Source organism: Mastomys coucha, unplaced genomic scaffold (assembly GCF_008632895.1).
Source record: "Mastomys coucha isolate ucsf_1 unplaced genomic scaffold, UCSF_Mcou_1 pScaffold21, whole genome shotgun sequence".
Classification (NCBI taxonomy): domain Eukaryota; kingdom Metazoa; phylum Chordata; class Mammalia; order Rodentia; family Muridae; genus Mastomys; species Mastomys coucha.
Genome location: NW_022196904.1, coordinates 104566366 through 104581247, shown reverse-complemented (window position 1 = coordinate 104581247; position 14882 = coordinate 104566366). Strand labels below are relative to the sequence as shown.

The 14882-nt window shown below is 39.2% G+C and overlaps 1 protein-coding gene across 20 annotated transcripts in view; it reads left to right on the top strand.

Annotated features, from left to right (window-relative positions):
* Sox6 (SRY-box transcription factor 6) overlaps window positions 1-14882 on the top strand; it is a 618663-nt gene that overhangs the window by 427470 nt on the left and 176311 nt on the right. For all 20 annotated transcript variants that reach the window (XM_031387977.1, XM_031387981.1, XM_031387985.1 and 17 more), the window contains 2 exons: window positions 2851-3023; window positions 5745-5813. In XM_031387977.1, coding sequence (XP_031243837.1) covers window positions 2851-3023; window positions 5745-5813 — 242 coding nt within the window. The remainder of the gene's footprint in view (window positions 1-2850; window positions 3024-5744; window positions 5814-14882) is intronic.

The window sequence follows — 14882 nt, the reverse complement described above, 5'->3', positions numbered from 1 at the left end:
AAGAAGAAAATTACAATAAATTAAAGATAGGACACAAAAAATAGGCAATAAAAGGTGCACACTTTTTTCTTATTGATTTCAGAACTTCCCAGCCTGTTCCCCACACCACAGCCAGAATGCTTTCCTTGCTTAAACTGTTAGTAATGGTGCACTATTCTCAGAATGCAGAGAAGGCTCATCAAACCTGCTCTATGTGGAAGGACATTTTCCTGCCTCTTTAGCTTCTTTCCTTTATTTTCCTTATTCATATTTAATCACCTTTACTTAATCTCTGAAGCACACCCAAGTCCATATACCCCCAGCATACACATGCAGAGCCTAAGTCTATATTGTTTTTTCTTTCTTCTGGAAAGCTCTTGATCACCCACTACTCACAATCCTTCCCTTATCTGTAGTTCCCTTGCAGTGGTAATGTTTCATATTTTCTGGTAGTTATCAAAAGGTATTCCCACGCTTTACCTTGTTAATGCATGTTCTTCTTGTTAAATTTGTTGCTTTTCTAGGTTTCCTTCCTTGAACTTGGGTCCAAACTCCCCTAACATGCTTGATGTGCCTGCAGTTTCTCAGTAGTAGTTTACATTCATATAATGATTATTTGATATAGTACCTAGACCATTGTTTCCATCAAAAGATATTTACTGAATTTAAAAAATGAATGAAATCAGTAAGTAAATGAGCCCCTTGATTTCCCTGTATCTTCTCAGTCCTTTCATATTACAATGAAAGCATATTTTTTTGGATTTCCTTTGGCAACCTACATTTATATTTTTCTTATTTAATATTTCTGGGTCAAAAACAACTTCTCTTCCTCCTCCCCCTCTTCCTTGCCCTCTTCCTCCTCCTCTTCCAAACCTAAAAATCCTACTGATGAAATAAAAACCCATTTTTCTTCTTTAATGATTTCTAAGAACCACTCCTGATTTGCTGTGTATTTCCATAATCAGTGTCTCCTTTCTTGTACCTCACTCTTGTCTTTTAATCTTGATTATAGATACCCATTCAGGTCAGTCAGGGAGGTCTTTTTCTGTTTTGTTTGTTTGTTTGTTTGTTTTGTTTTTAAACCTGAGTTGGTTACTAAAATCCAAAAGTTTTCTACTTGGGTTGCCTTTCTGCCAACATCTGTCTTCCCTTGAAGGAATCCTATGCTAGCAAGGGCTAGCCAGTATACTCTGAAGGTACCTTTTTTTTCCCCGGGGGTCCACGCAGAAAATAGGGACACACATAATTAAGATATTTTTAGCTTCTTGGGTTGTTTTGGTGCTTTCCTAGCAGGCATGAAGGGGAAGGCTTCACAGGACTGGAAGTCTCCCCTTCCACATTCACAAACATCGGCACTCTTCATCCCCTTTGACAGCTGCTGGCATCTTCCTGAAAAGCTTTCAAAGCATAGGTCTCTTCTTTATAATGAAACCAGTGAGGCTCCAATACAGTGGCTGAAATCCTTATCTAACACTGTGGTAAAATGCTCTAATTTAGATTCACAAAAGGATTCTGTCCCCTTTACTTAAGAGAGCTGTGCAATTTGCCCATGAAAGACTGTGCAGTGCCATTAGTGCATACCGTAAGTGCTCTGCGTCTTTGCGTTCATTAAGCTGCACATCCTTATGCAAGGCCTTTCCAGCCTCTGAGCCTGTTTTCTCCCTTTGAGGAGTGACAAATAACAAAGGGTGAGGGAGTCCCCCGACTCCCAAGCAACATTGTTGCCTTTGAGGATAAATCTGGAAACCTTAGCTTGATTGCTAGCACAAAACCAAAACACCACCACCACCACCACCACCACCACCACCTTTTTTTTTTTTTTTTTTTTTTTGGTTTTTCGAGACAGGGTTTCTCTGTATAGCTCTAGCTGTCCTGGAACTCACTCTGTAGAACAGGCTGGCCTCGAACTCAGAAATCCACCTGCCTCTGCCTCCCAAGTGCTGGGATTAAAGGCGTGCGCCACCACCGCCCGGCAACCACCACCTTCTTAATACTTTCTTACCTAAGGCAGTTTTAATTCTCTTGGGATAACTTGTTCCGTGGCCAAGAGATTGACCTCTTTCCTACCTCTGAACTTCAGACAGACCTTTGACAATAGAAAGCCTATGAGGACCACAACTAGGAAATTCCTTAAATAGTGCTTTGTAAGCACAGACTGTTTCCTTGCTATTGATAATGCCACCAAAGAAAGGGTACTTATAGAATATTAAAATATTGAAAGTTTCTGCACTTTGGTCAGAACTATAGAACTTTGGTTTCTTTTTTAAAGTTTTTTATTAGCATATATTAGTTTTACATAATAGTATGTTTGTGACAACATTTTTGGTATATAGTGTATTACATCGGCTGTCTTCTTCCCACTCTTGTCCATCTCCTTCCTCTTCTGAACTTGTCCCCCCATCCCCACCCCATGTGCTTTCCTGTCTTTGTTTTCATTCTTTAGTTTTGGGTAACCCAATGAGTTTAACTAGGGTTACTTACAGGGACACAGGTAAAGGGTCATTTACAGGAGCTGGGGCTCCTTACTTGTAGCTACACCACTGAAGAAAATATCTCTCCCTTCCACAGCCACCATTAAATACCTTAGGTTTCTTGGTTTACTCAAAGGATGGGTATGTCTTGAAAAGGAGTTAGATGGTAGGTTAGTCTGCTTTGGTTTGGTTTTAGAGAGGGGGAAGGGATTCTAGGTGACAGCACAGTTCTGGGCATGGAAAGCACTAACCACGTCACAGCACAATGCACTTAAAGGACTAATAGTCACAATCCCAGACTCTTGTCTAAGGGGGTCTCCTTCTAGATTGGGTCCCTCTTTCTCTGATTCCTGCAAGACATTCCTCAAACTTGTGAGATTTCCTTTCGTTTCCATTTTAGGTACACCTGAGAGCCTTGCAGAGAAAGAACGGCAACTCTCCACCATGATTACCCAGCTGATCAGCTTGCGGGAGCAGCTCCTGGCAGCGCATGATGAACAGAAAAAGCTGGCAGCATCGCAGATCGAGAAACAGCGGCAGCAAATGGACCTTGCTCGCCAACAACAAGAGCAGGTGAGGCTTGCAAGGAGCCAGGGAACTGGAGATGTGGGGGTGGGCGCCAAGCTCAGCAAGCAATCACAGTGATTGGTCTATTTGTTGGAGGCTTTCTTCAGAAAAGAAAAGCATGGAAATTCAAAAGAAGAAAAAGGAAAGAATGAAAAGGGAGAAAGAGAGAGTGAGGGAGGGAGAGGAAGAGGAAGAGAGGAGGGAAGCTTCTAGTAATTTAGAGTCTTCAAGGGAGCAAAGAAATACATCCTAGGCAGCAGAGCTTTTGGAAGGTATGATTTGAATTACTTATAGTCATCTACAGAGTCACCCGGAGAATACTCATGTTAACTGGGGCCTTACTGTCCCCTCTAGAGAAGAAGGGATTCTCTTCTAGAAAAACTTTGGGGCTTTGCAGCTCACTGGTCCAGTGATTTTTCTTTCCTCTAATTAAGTGCTCATTCCTCCCCCAAATAGCCCTGCCTGGCTTATGTTTACTTTCCAAGATAATTATTAATATCCCATCCCTTATCCAGGTGAAAGCACTGTTGGTGTGGCTAGTGAGTTACAGTCTCGATAGTGTGCGCGAGGCAAGGCATTGAACAAATTAGTACGTGGCTGCTCAAAGAACTGGACTTGATTGACTCAGAAATGAGAACGAAGAAAAAATATTAGAGTTTAAATGTATGTCTGTTAGAAAATGAACCACTTTTACAAATGATTTTCTTGTCTCCCAGAGTGCATTAATATAACAATGATCCTATAGCACAGTCTCTCACGTCCTAGATCAGACAGACCCAAATTAATGTGCAGTTTTTAGAAAGCTGACATTATTACTGGAATTATCTTTTCAGTTAAATGTATTTTACAGGGATATATAGAGCAGTATATGCTCTGTTGATTTTAATGAGTTGTGACGTCTGGTATTTTATATGCTTGAGTATTTGCCCACATGTAGGAATATGGACTCAGCCCCTAATGGAAAATAACATAAAGGAACACTGTAAAAAATCAGAAGTTAGAATGTCATTTAGCCATCCAGAGATGACACAGTAATTAACTATTGACACTTGTGAATAAGCTAGCACAAATTAATCTTGACACATTTGCAGACGAGTGATATCTTACAGTGAACACTTTGTAATTATATTTCAAAATGAAAATTAAATGACACTTAAAACTAGGTTGTCATGCTCAATGAAGCGAGCATGTAGCTCAACCGATTGGCAAATAAAATTCGGAGTTTGAGCCACATGGTGCTTATGTACCATACTTCACTGTGTCAAACCCATGTGTGTAGAGTGGATGATGGTAATTGCGCTGTGGTGTTTCTGATGCATTTCTAGGCAGCACTTTATCATTTACGAGGGACCATCAATATTAGATGCCTAGTGGTGTTTCACCAGGTTGCTAAAGGGAAATAAATATTCAAAGGTTCCAGCGTCCATACCTAGAGCTGCAAAGTGAGTGGTCCGTTTCTGATTTGAGTAGCAACAAGCCAGAGCAGGATGTCCTAACCTGATTAAATTCTGTTTTTCTATGGACTCTAAACTCTGGGAAAACATAATCCCAGTTCTCAAACCGGGGTCGCTTAAAGACCCTAGCATTATGCTTCCAGTACGAGCCAGTTGTCTTTAGAAACAATGGAGCAGCACCAGGAAGTGTCCCACTATTGCCCATCTATGCTGGGTGACATGATTGGGTATTTCTCCTGTTCTAGGTGAGGGAGGGTGATAGGAAGACAGAAGATGGACATAGTAGAGACTGGAGTCATTGGCACTCAGTTTCACGCCTTGTAGCTCATCTTAGAATCCTGGGTTATGTAGGTAGAAAGAAGTTCTTGAGCACAACACACTATGAAACTAGGTCCTCCTGGGAGCTCTCAAGTTCCCCGTGCCTCCCTGCTTTGCAGTGCATACTCTGAAAGAAGCCCCTTTAGAGCTGAGGCTGCAGTCAACTGTGAGGTGGGCAGTGAGCAGCGCAGAGAGCAGCTGAACACTCACTCCCATCTAGTTAGGCAGCAAGCTCCACCATTTTAGGAAAGGTTTTTGCATTACTCAGGGGCAGATTCTGCTAGGGTTTGTATTTTATGACTAGTATTTCTTTTTGTAGCTCAGATAACCTCCTGAGATGCTGAGTTTGATTGCTGTGCAAAGAAAGGGAATAGAACACCTGTATGCAAATCCTGTACTGGGAACAAGTGTGTCACCCCAAAGGGTAAATTGAAATTACAGCACAGTCTGTCTTAAAAATGCTTTGTAGAGCACAGAGCATCATCCAAAAAGCTAAGGCTTTTTTCACTGTTTACTATGTCCTTTTGATAATACTTACAAGTCTGCCAGGGCTGAATGACAGAAATAGACCTGTGGCACATTAGGAAGCCTTTTACTTGCAGATTTTACTTTTTATAGCCAGACTCTCCTCGTTAGACAAATGTGGCCAGAATTTTTCTGTTTTATTCTGCAAGGATCTAGTTTCCAAAGTCTGTGGTCTCCAGAAACTCGGTGCAGACTGAGGAGCTAGCTCTCAGCTAGGGCACAAGGCTGTCGTTTGCACCTCTGGGTAAAGCAGAGGCACCCCATTAGCTCAGGTTCTCCTCCTGTCCTCTCTGGTCCCATGGTGTCCTTCCAAAGGGAGTCTTTCACACTGAGGTGCAGTAAAGCATCAGGGAGTAGCAGGAGAGACGAAGAGGTAATGGCAAAGGTGCAAGCGTTTCATTTTAACCTAATGGAACTTTATTTCTGACAGATCGCAAGACAACAGCAACAACTTCTACAGCAGCAGCACAAGATTAATCTCCTGCAGCAACAGATCCAGGTCAGTGTGTTTTATTACCCTCATCTGACTATCTGTAGATGCACTCTTCCTTCAAAATGGAACTTAAAGTGTTGTAAATGACCATCTTATCAACAGTGCCAGTGTGGCTGTTATTCAAGGACGATGCTGTACACAGTTGTGGTCCAAGAGGACAGCCAGGTGGTAGTCACAGCATCCTTCACTGGTGTGATGTGTGAGCAGAGTACACCTGTCCACTCTCCTCAGTCCTGCCTTCTTCTGTTTGCCCTGATGCCACCAGACTGAAACCTCACAGTTTCCAAGGCAGCATGCAGATGCTATTTTCATTGCTAAAAGCCACTTTCTGCTTTGTGTTTTATTATGTAATAGGGCTGCAGAAAGAAGATTACTTTTATTTACTCATTAGGAAGAACTGATTGGGTCAATTCTGAGAAGAATCTGGGATAAGCCTGCTAATTAATTTCTTTCTTAGCAAATACTAAGGGCACTATATTTGGATACAGGGGAAAGTAGACATAGCAGTGAACAGTGGCCTGTCTTCAAGGAGCTTACAATTTAGACAGCAAGAAAAATGGCTCTGAATAATTGTAACCTACTTTAGAGAAGTTGTTTATTTATTTATTTACGTATTCATTTTTCTAGCAGCAGTATGAAAATGTGCAGTTCATTACAGGTCTACAAAGGGAAGGTGACAATCTGATTTATGTTGCTCCTTTAGACACTTGATTAACTCAACTAATAGCTGTTTCAAATAGATAGGGAGTATGAATTCTAGAAAGTGCTGGGATAAAAGCACTGGTTGTCTAGATTAACATTCTGAACACTGGTTCCGGAGCTATGCTTAGCCAGCAACGGTAATCTTTCTCTTGTTCGTTGTGGATATTTTCTAACCTGTTGAGATCTCCACCATCATAATTGAGCTCGTATCTTCTAAGCATTATGAGCCCTGCCTTCTTGTACTTCCAAAAGCACCAACAGCATAAACTCATAGCTTCTTCTAATGCTCTACCATACTGAAGAATGCTAGTGGTTTTAACTTAGACCTTTGCTTCATTTTGTTAACCTTTCTTACTGTGCTGGACACTGTGACTACACTGACAATCCCACGGTGTCTAAAGAGGTGCCTCTCCTCAATTTAGCTTTTTGTTTTGCAGCAACTTCATGGGGAGGACTGAGCTGGAATGTGTTTTCTGGTTGTGTTCTGATTTTGTATTCAAACCTACATTTCAAAATCAAGATGGAATGCCTTTTGCATTTTTGATGGTCAGATTTTACAGTTAATTCTGAGAATAATTTCTCTTTATGATATCTCCTCTTTCATGTCTCATGCTGAGGTCCTTAATTGCATAGCTATCCAGGTGTCCACTTGACTGCCCTCATTAAAGTTTCCAGTGTATTTCCTTCTCCTGGGGTTGGATCTATAGTCTGTGGTTTCTTATGTTTCTCTGGCTCCTTTTCCAAGAACTCAGGGGTGTCAAATAACATGATCAGTTAGTTCTCTATGTGGACACTCTAATAAGGGTATGTGTTTATATATTTCTAATATAGTCTGCTCTTCAGCCAATGTTATTTATGTCAATGGACTGTCTTGATTGATACCTTCCCCTGCTACTGAAAACCTCAGATACATAGCAGTTAGTTCATAGAATTTTATGAAATATTATAGCTACTGATTACATATGATTTTATCATTGTAACATGAAATTGACATGCTTTAAGTAACTGTGGAACACAATCTTAAGATATTAACTTGAATATTCAGTTTGAGAAAGTAGAGATGGGCCTTGAGAGATTGCTCAGTTGGTAAAATGCTTGCTTGCCACATACCATGAAGGCCTGAGTTCCACCCTAGAACCCAGTACTGGGAAAACAGAGCTAGATGCATTTCTGGGGCTTGCTGGCTAACCAGACTAGCCTCAGTGGTAAGCTCCAAGCTGACAAGAGACTCTGTCTTAATAAAATAAGACACATGAGAAATAGCATGCAAGGTTTATTTCTCATTTTCACAGGTATGTACATGCATGGTATGCAGCCTTTCCCATGGGTACCCTGTGGCACATGCATGTACACACACACACACACACACACACACACACACACACTCATACACATACACACACTCAGAGAAAGACAGAGACAGAGACACAGGGAGAGAAAGATAAGCTTCTCTTCTTTCAAGTTTGCTAATAGAATTTTAACCGCCTAATTATTGGGCACACTTTCCTTTTCATTGTTTGTTTATTTATTTTTTAATTTAATGCTGCCACTGTTAGATTTACTTTAGGGATTTAAGTTTCTTTCTAACAAGATTCTGTGCTTTTTTAGAGTGAGAGAGTGGTTAGGTTTGTGCCTGCTGTTCCTTCTGTCCTAGGACCTGACCCATCTTGTCAGCACTTATCAGGAGAGATCATTCTCTCTAAGCGTTTTCAAATGCTGAAAACACTCTTGCACTAAACTTATTTATCTCTGACTCTTACAAGGCATAGTTTTGATATTCAACTTTTCAATCTGTTCTTTGGGAGAGTACACGAATTATCTGTATTTGTAAAGATATTTTCTCACCAGCCATAAACATAGTCTAATTTATAAGAAAGATTATAGTTGGGTTGATTTGAATGAACTTTTAGGGGGGAGATGCGAGAATAAAGGCTGTTTTAACAATTTTTTTTTTAAACACAAAGATGATTAAAAATTAAATTTAGTCTCTTATTTTTTTTTTTCTGAGACAAGGTCTCTGCGTGTAGATCAGATTGGCCTTGAACCCAGAGAAGTCTGCTTGTTCTGCCTTCCTATCTCTGGGATTAAAGGCCAGATTAATGCTTTTCTTAAAGTTCCCAATGACTGCAAAGACAATTTGAAAAAGTATAACACTTGTACCCTTCTCACAGTCCTAGAACATGTTAGCACACATGTTCAGCAAGAATTGCCTTCATAATCAGCGGTCCGTTATTAAGTAGCTATAGTCAAGGTGTTACTCTAGTTCACTATGCTGATTTACTTTTCAATTGACAAGCTTTAGAAGAGAGGAGAAAGTGTCTACACTCTCCTAACAACTGCATACAAACACATCTGGATCTATTATAAAAGCAACAAATGAAAACCTCAATGATTTGCCCAGAATGAAAACCAAGATCTTTCATTGAAATTAGGAAAAGATGTGACTGAGATGGTATTGTAAAGGTCCTGATGAGAATCTTATGCACAATCATTCAGAACCTATATGTGCAATTGAGAGAATTTTTCCTTTATATATTTTTTCCTCTTTGAACACATTTTTTTTTTTACATAATTTTGCCTTTGGGGATCCTAACTACATTTTGAAAGAGGATCTCTAAGACTCTGTAAGTGGAATTGAAAAATATGATTAGTGATTTTGTGATGTTTTTTTAAAAATGGTTCTGGTGAGCTAATGCATAACCATTAAATAAACCAGGATTCTGATTTAAAGGATTATCAACATAGTTTAATATTAGCAGATGCTGTTTGCCTGCTGTACTCAAATCCCTGTTTGTGCTTTGGGAAATGGTTATTCCTCAAGGTTGTTACATAGTAAGTGGACCTCCTCCATAAAGACAGGCATGAACGATATTTCTAGACAGCAAGACCGTGGGATATATACAATGAGGTCATAGAATGTGGGTCTTCCTGCTCAGCAAAGTTGCTTCTTAATTCTGTAATTCCAAAGGAAGGTAGTGGCTTCAGTCATTTTATCCAACTTTCCCTACCAGCTGCACTGAGGTGCCTCAGCCAGTGTTCTGAAGCATTTAATTCATGAGTTACGTGAACTGACATACAGAACCCTCTTCAAAAAATGTATTTAATAGTTTTTATAACATTTTAATCAATTAGTCAAGATAAGGCTATGTTAGATGAAAAGACTTTATAAATCTAGATCTTGTTCTTTTATATTTTCCTTTATCTACTTTCATTTGACCAAATTATAGGTTTGAATCAGAAAAAAACATTCTTTATGGATACAATATACCATATTGACACCTATAACCTGTCATTGGGAATACATTTAATGATGGCATCTTAGGGCTGCAACTTAGTCTTTGTAAAAGAATCCAGCTCATTAAGATATCTTTGTGAAAAAATTTTACTTTTCCAGAAATGGAGTTATCTAGTGATCCAGGTCTTTTCAGACCAGGGTTTAGAACTATTCAAGTGGTCTGTCTTTAAGACTGACTAAAAAACAGACTTTTCTGGAGGAAATGGCTGCAAGGGGTTTCCTCAGGCACTTGGCTTTCTGGACAAGGGCTGATGTCAGTTCATGAATACTCATCTTTTTTTTTTTTCGAGACAGGGTTTCTCTGTGTAGCCTTGGCTATCCTGGAACTCACTCTGTAGACCAGGCTGGTCTAGAACTCAAAAATCCGCCTGCTTATGCATCCCAAGTGCTGGGATTAAAGGTGTGTGCCACCACTGCCTGACTCGTCTTGGAATTATTAGCAATTTTGTGATTAATATCCAGCATTCCTCGCCCTTCTCTGTCACTTCAGACACATGTTAGATTGGAAGCGCAATCTGTAGGAGTCCAGAAGCAAGTGGCATTGTACTTCTTTCCAGAGCCACTGTCTTGCAGAAAGCACTCTCCTTTAACTGCTAGAGAACATGCTAGTTATTAACCTTTTCCCCAAATTGTTTTTCTGTTTTGTTTCTTGGAAGATTTACTCTTAAGAGTATATGAATATTTTCGTATGTAGTATTTTTCTCTTTTGTTTATGGTATGTCCTTATGTGCTGTTGGCATATGCCATGTGTGTCTGCATTACTTGTGTGGTAGAACACCAATAAATGTATATTCTCCTTCCTGCCATTTGATACAGAGATACACAAATACTCCAAGCAAGAAAACAATCACCTTAAGCAATCAAACAGGAGTCTTCTGACACCCTCTGTTTTTCAGATAAGCTTTGCCTATGGCTCCCTTCAGGATGATTAACTACAGACATTTCAGGTGTCTGCTGAGCAGAATAAAGGACTACCTTTTTATGTGAAGTAGTTGTCTAAAGATCAGAAATAATTACTTTGTACATTAGCCTTCATGGCCTGTTTGACCTGGTTAATTAATTTTTTTGCTAGCATAAAATAATAGATATATATTTGAAGATATGTTTTATCATTAAGTATCTAATTGACCTCTAATTTTAAGAGCTGGACCTTCCATTTATTGTCTTTCCAAGATGGCTAGAGCAGAGCACAGTCAAGAGCTGGCTTTCACTCTCAGACAGACCAGCTTAGGTTGCATCTATTTTCTAACTGTATTTAGGGTTGAGAAACAAAAGGCAATTACACTGCTCCTGTTTTGGCTCTAGCAAATAGTCTGGTGCTGTGTAGTATCGATCAGGTAATGGATATCCTTCCATACGCCTCAGAAAGAAGCAAATAAATCCATCGAAAGCAATTTGATACTTCTATTGGCATTGTACATGTGTCTGGTAGTCTCTTGCCATGCAATGAAATAAACAAAGCTTAGAAGTCTAGGATTAGCCCCCAGCTTCAGCAAGCCCTTAAAATATCTTGTAATTCTATCTTCAATCATGAATTAGCCAAGAAAAACAGACCCGCTCTCCTCTCTAGTTCTCCAATGCATTCTGTTTTCAGTTGCCCACAGGCAAGCTGTGGTGATCTTCTTTCGAAGTTTAAAACCAAGATAAAAATGCAAATCTAATTATTTCTTTTCTGTAATATAATTAACTTTTAAAGTAATGATAGATGCTGTATAGCCTGCTTCAAACATTTTAATAATGAAGTTTCTAGATTATAAAGAATAGGTAAAGCTGCTGTAATTTATGAATTGCAAGGGCCATAAAAGCTAAAATGACAAACCCTTACCGTGGTTTAAAACTACACATTAATCACTCTAGATTGCTTAGTTTGGAATGGGTCTAGAAATATGAAAAGTGTAGACAAGATCCCATACAATACTCTGAATACTTAATCCCCTCGTTTTCTGCTTTCCTAACATGGCCTTATGGAAAGATGCTAGGCAAAGGGAAACTAGAGATTGTAAGTCTGTGGTTTTTCCTGTGTGTGAACCTCCCCTCTTCTGCTCTGGTACTCTTTACAGTCCCCAGCTTCTCAGACCTCTTCATTTCTCAGATCTGATCCCCAGCTTCCTAAATCAGAGATTCTGAAAATTCATGGAAGCCTGAGAGTTTGTTCCTTGCTTGGGATTAAAGTGGTTTCTAGACTTTCGAATCTTCTCTTCTCCTAGGCAGGGAATGAAGCTGCCCAGTGGGTAAGATGATCTTGGTGGTATCAGCAAGTGACATAACATGGCAGTGACTCAGTCTTATAAGGAGAAAGCAACTCTGTTGGTTTCGTGGTCTTCTTTGCATTGAAGGTTCAATTTTGTATAAGTCATTAGTGAATCTCATTCCTTCCTCCCCCTGCCTCTTTCATGTGTGTGTGTCAGAGAGGGGTTTCTAATATGACAAGAATGGAATCTGTATATTTTTCATCACTGTCTCCTCTTGAGATAATGTTTCAGCACATTGCCCACTCTGGCCTTGAACTTGCAGTGATTCTTCTGACTCAACTTCCAAGTGCTACCGTTAAGAATGTGGACCACCACATGTGGCCTCAGGTTATTTACCTATTTACTTTCTTCTAGGATAAATTCTTACTTTTCCTTTTAAAATACTTTGTTTAATCTGAGCACTTGTTCTCCAATATTCAATACATTGGTTATGATAAACTTCTCACTGTAAAAAGAAGCTTCTCTGATCACAGTTGAGAGCAGCAAAAATATATGGATATAAATTAATACTTAGAAGACATTTTGACAACATGACCAATGTAACAAAAGTCTGATACATTCCCTCACTAGGTTGAGTGACCTTCCTTGTCAAGGATTTTTGACCAAGTTTATAATAACAGCCTCAGAATCAATCAGAAAGAAGTTTATTACCCCATAACAGTCATGCCACCATTTCTCTGTCAATACATCTTGCCTGGCAGGTCACTACTGTAGCATGCAGGGTCCAGTGCTAGGTCAGATCATTGGTGGCTTTTCCAAGAGCCTGCACAGTGGAACTATGGAAGCTAGCCAGCAGGGACATAGTTTTCTACTCATTTCAATATACATTTCTCTGCCTTCTGTAACTAAGCTGTGTGCTGTCTTCAGCGCTAGGAGCCCACTGTTTAGTTATGGTGGGCAACCAAGAATGATAAGCTGTGTTGTTTTGGGTGCCTGGGGACTTGCCCTGACTAATAACTCCTAAGGAGATATCTCATGCCTGGCAGTGAGTTTTCTTTTAATAACCCATGTCTTCTGGGAGCAGCCCTAAGGTAGCCCTGCAGGTACCTCATTGTAAACCTACTATTTTTCAAGGTTCTGGTTATTTTCTACTGATGAACCATTTTTGTTTTTTGTTTTTTTTTTTTGTAGGTAGTGACACAATGTTTTCTATGAAATAAATGTATTTGAGAGAGAAAAACAACTTTAGTAAAAATAAAAGCTTTAATCAAGTAGTGGTTGAACACCTGCATTTGGATCAATCTGAAAGCTGCTGTTGATGGAGTTTGGGAAAACTCTTGAGAAAGCACTACAGGAAGAGGTGGTACATGTCTTCCTCCACTACATAAGCTAGGCTACCCCAAGGTCCTCACTCGTAACCACGGAAGAAGATGGTTGGTGGTACATGTCCTCCTCCACTACATAAGCTAGGCTACCCCAAGGTCCTCACTCGTAACCACGGAAGAAGATGGTTACACACGTTGATCACAGAGCCAAACTTAAAAGCAACAATCCTTACATTTCATCTTTTAGGAATTGAAAATGTCCTTTCTTTTTGGGGAGCAATAGTCATCATAGAGGTTACCTGCTTCCTTTTCTAGTAGTTTTATTTGATAAACGCTATGAACTACATATAGGTCTCTGCTTTTGAATTCATTCATTCATTCATTCATTCATTCATTCATTCAATTTTACTGGTCTGTAAAATAAAAGACCTTGATCACTCTTACATTTGAATTCTAAGTACTCAGCCTGCCTCTACCTCTTGACTGCTGGGGTATAGATGTACAAGGTCATGCCATGACACTACACATTCTTTATTAGTAAATGGAAAAGGTTGAGCAATTGCCATGGACTGAGTTTGCTTCAACTAAGAGGTGAAAAGAATGGACTGGAATCTTTTGTAATGTAGTTTGAGGTATATCTATGGTTGAGAATCCTTCTGGTATTTGCAATAAACTTTCTAGTCTGCATTACTTTCTGGGGACTTTAAAGTAGTTTGTGTCTATCCTGAGGGTCAATAACCTTTCTTCATGTTAAAAACTTTTTTTAAAACATTTTTTTTGGTTGATGAAAATTAGCATTGATTGACAAAGTTGCATGTTTATGAGCCTCAACCTTATTTGTACCTTGTCATTACATGGAAGACTTTAATAAGTACTGGGATCTAATACCCATGTGAAATATCCTGATATAATTATTTAATTAGTTAGGCTCCAGTCATAATATGGGCAGAGCTAAAAATTTGTGTATAATTGTAGTGAGTAGTAAGAATTGAGAAATGTTGACCTTTACATACTAATATAGATTACATACCTAAATCTTAATTCTAGGTTGTTTAGATTGGCTGTCTTTCCATCTGCCAATCTATCTAACCATCCATCCACTCTCCCATCCATCTACTCGTCCACTCATCCATCTACCCACTCGCCCACCCACCCATCCACCCATCCATCCATCTGTCCATCCACTCATCCTTCCATCAGTTTATTCATTCATACTTTCAATAGTCCAGAGAGTTGAGAAACAGCCTAAAAACTAAATGACTAATTAAAATATACTTTCATCTTTGGTCATAGACACTTAACTTCCAAGAAACTTTAAGCAGATTGTATCTGAAGCAGATAACTGTGGCGAGTGTTTCTAATAGTTTGACTTTTAATTTCCGTAGGGGTATATGGGAAGCACAAGAAAGTGATATCAGGTGTATGTTTTTAGGAGATGGTACATTTAAAAATGAAATATAGTCTTATAAAAGAGACAAAACACTTAGAAAGTGAATTTTCAGAGATCACATGACTTTTATTATTATTCTAAACAGCTTTTTTTTTTTTTTTTTTTTTTTTT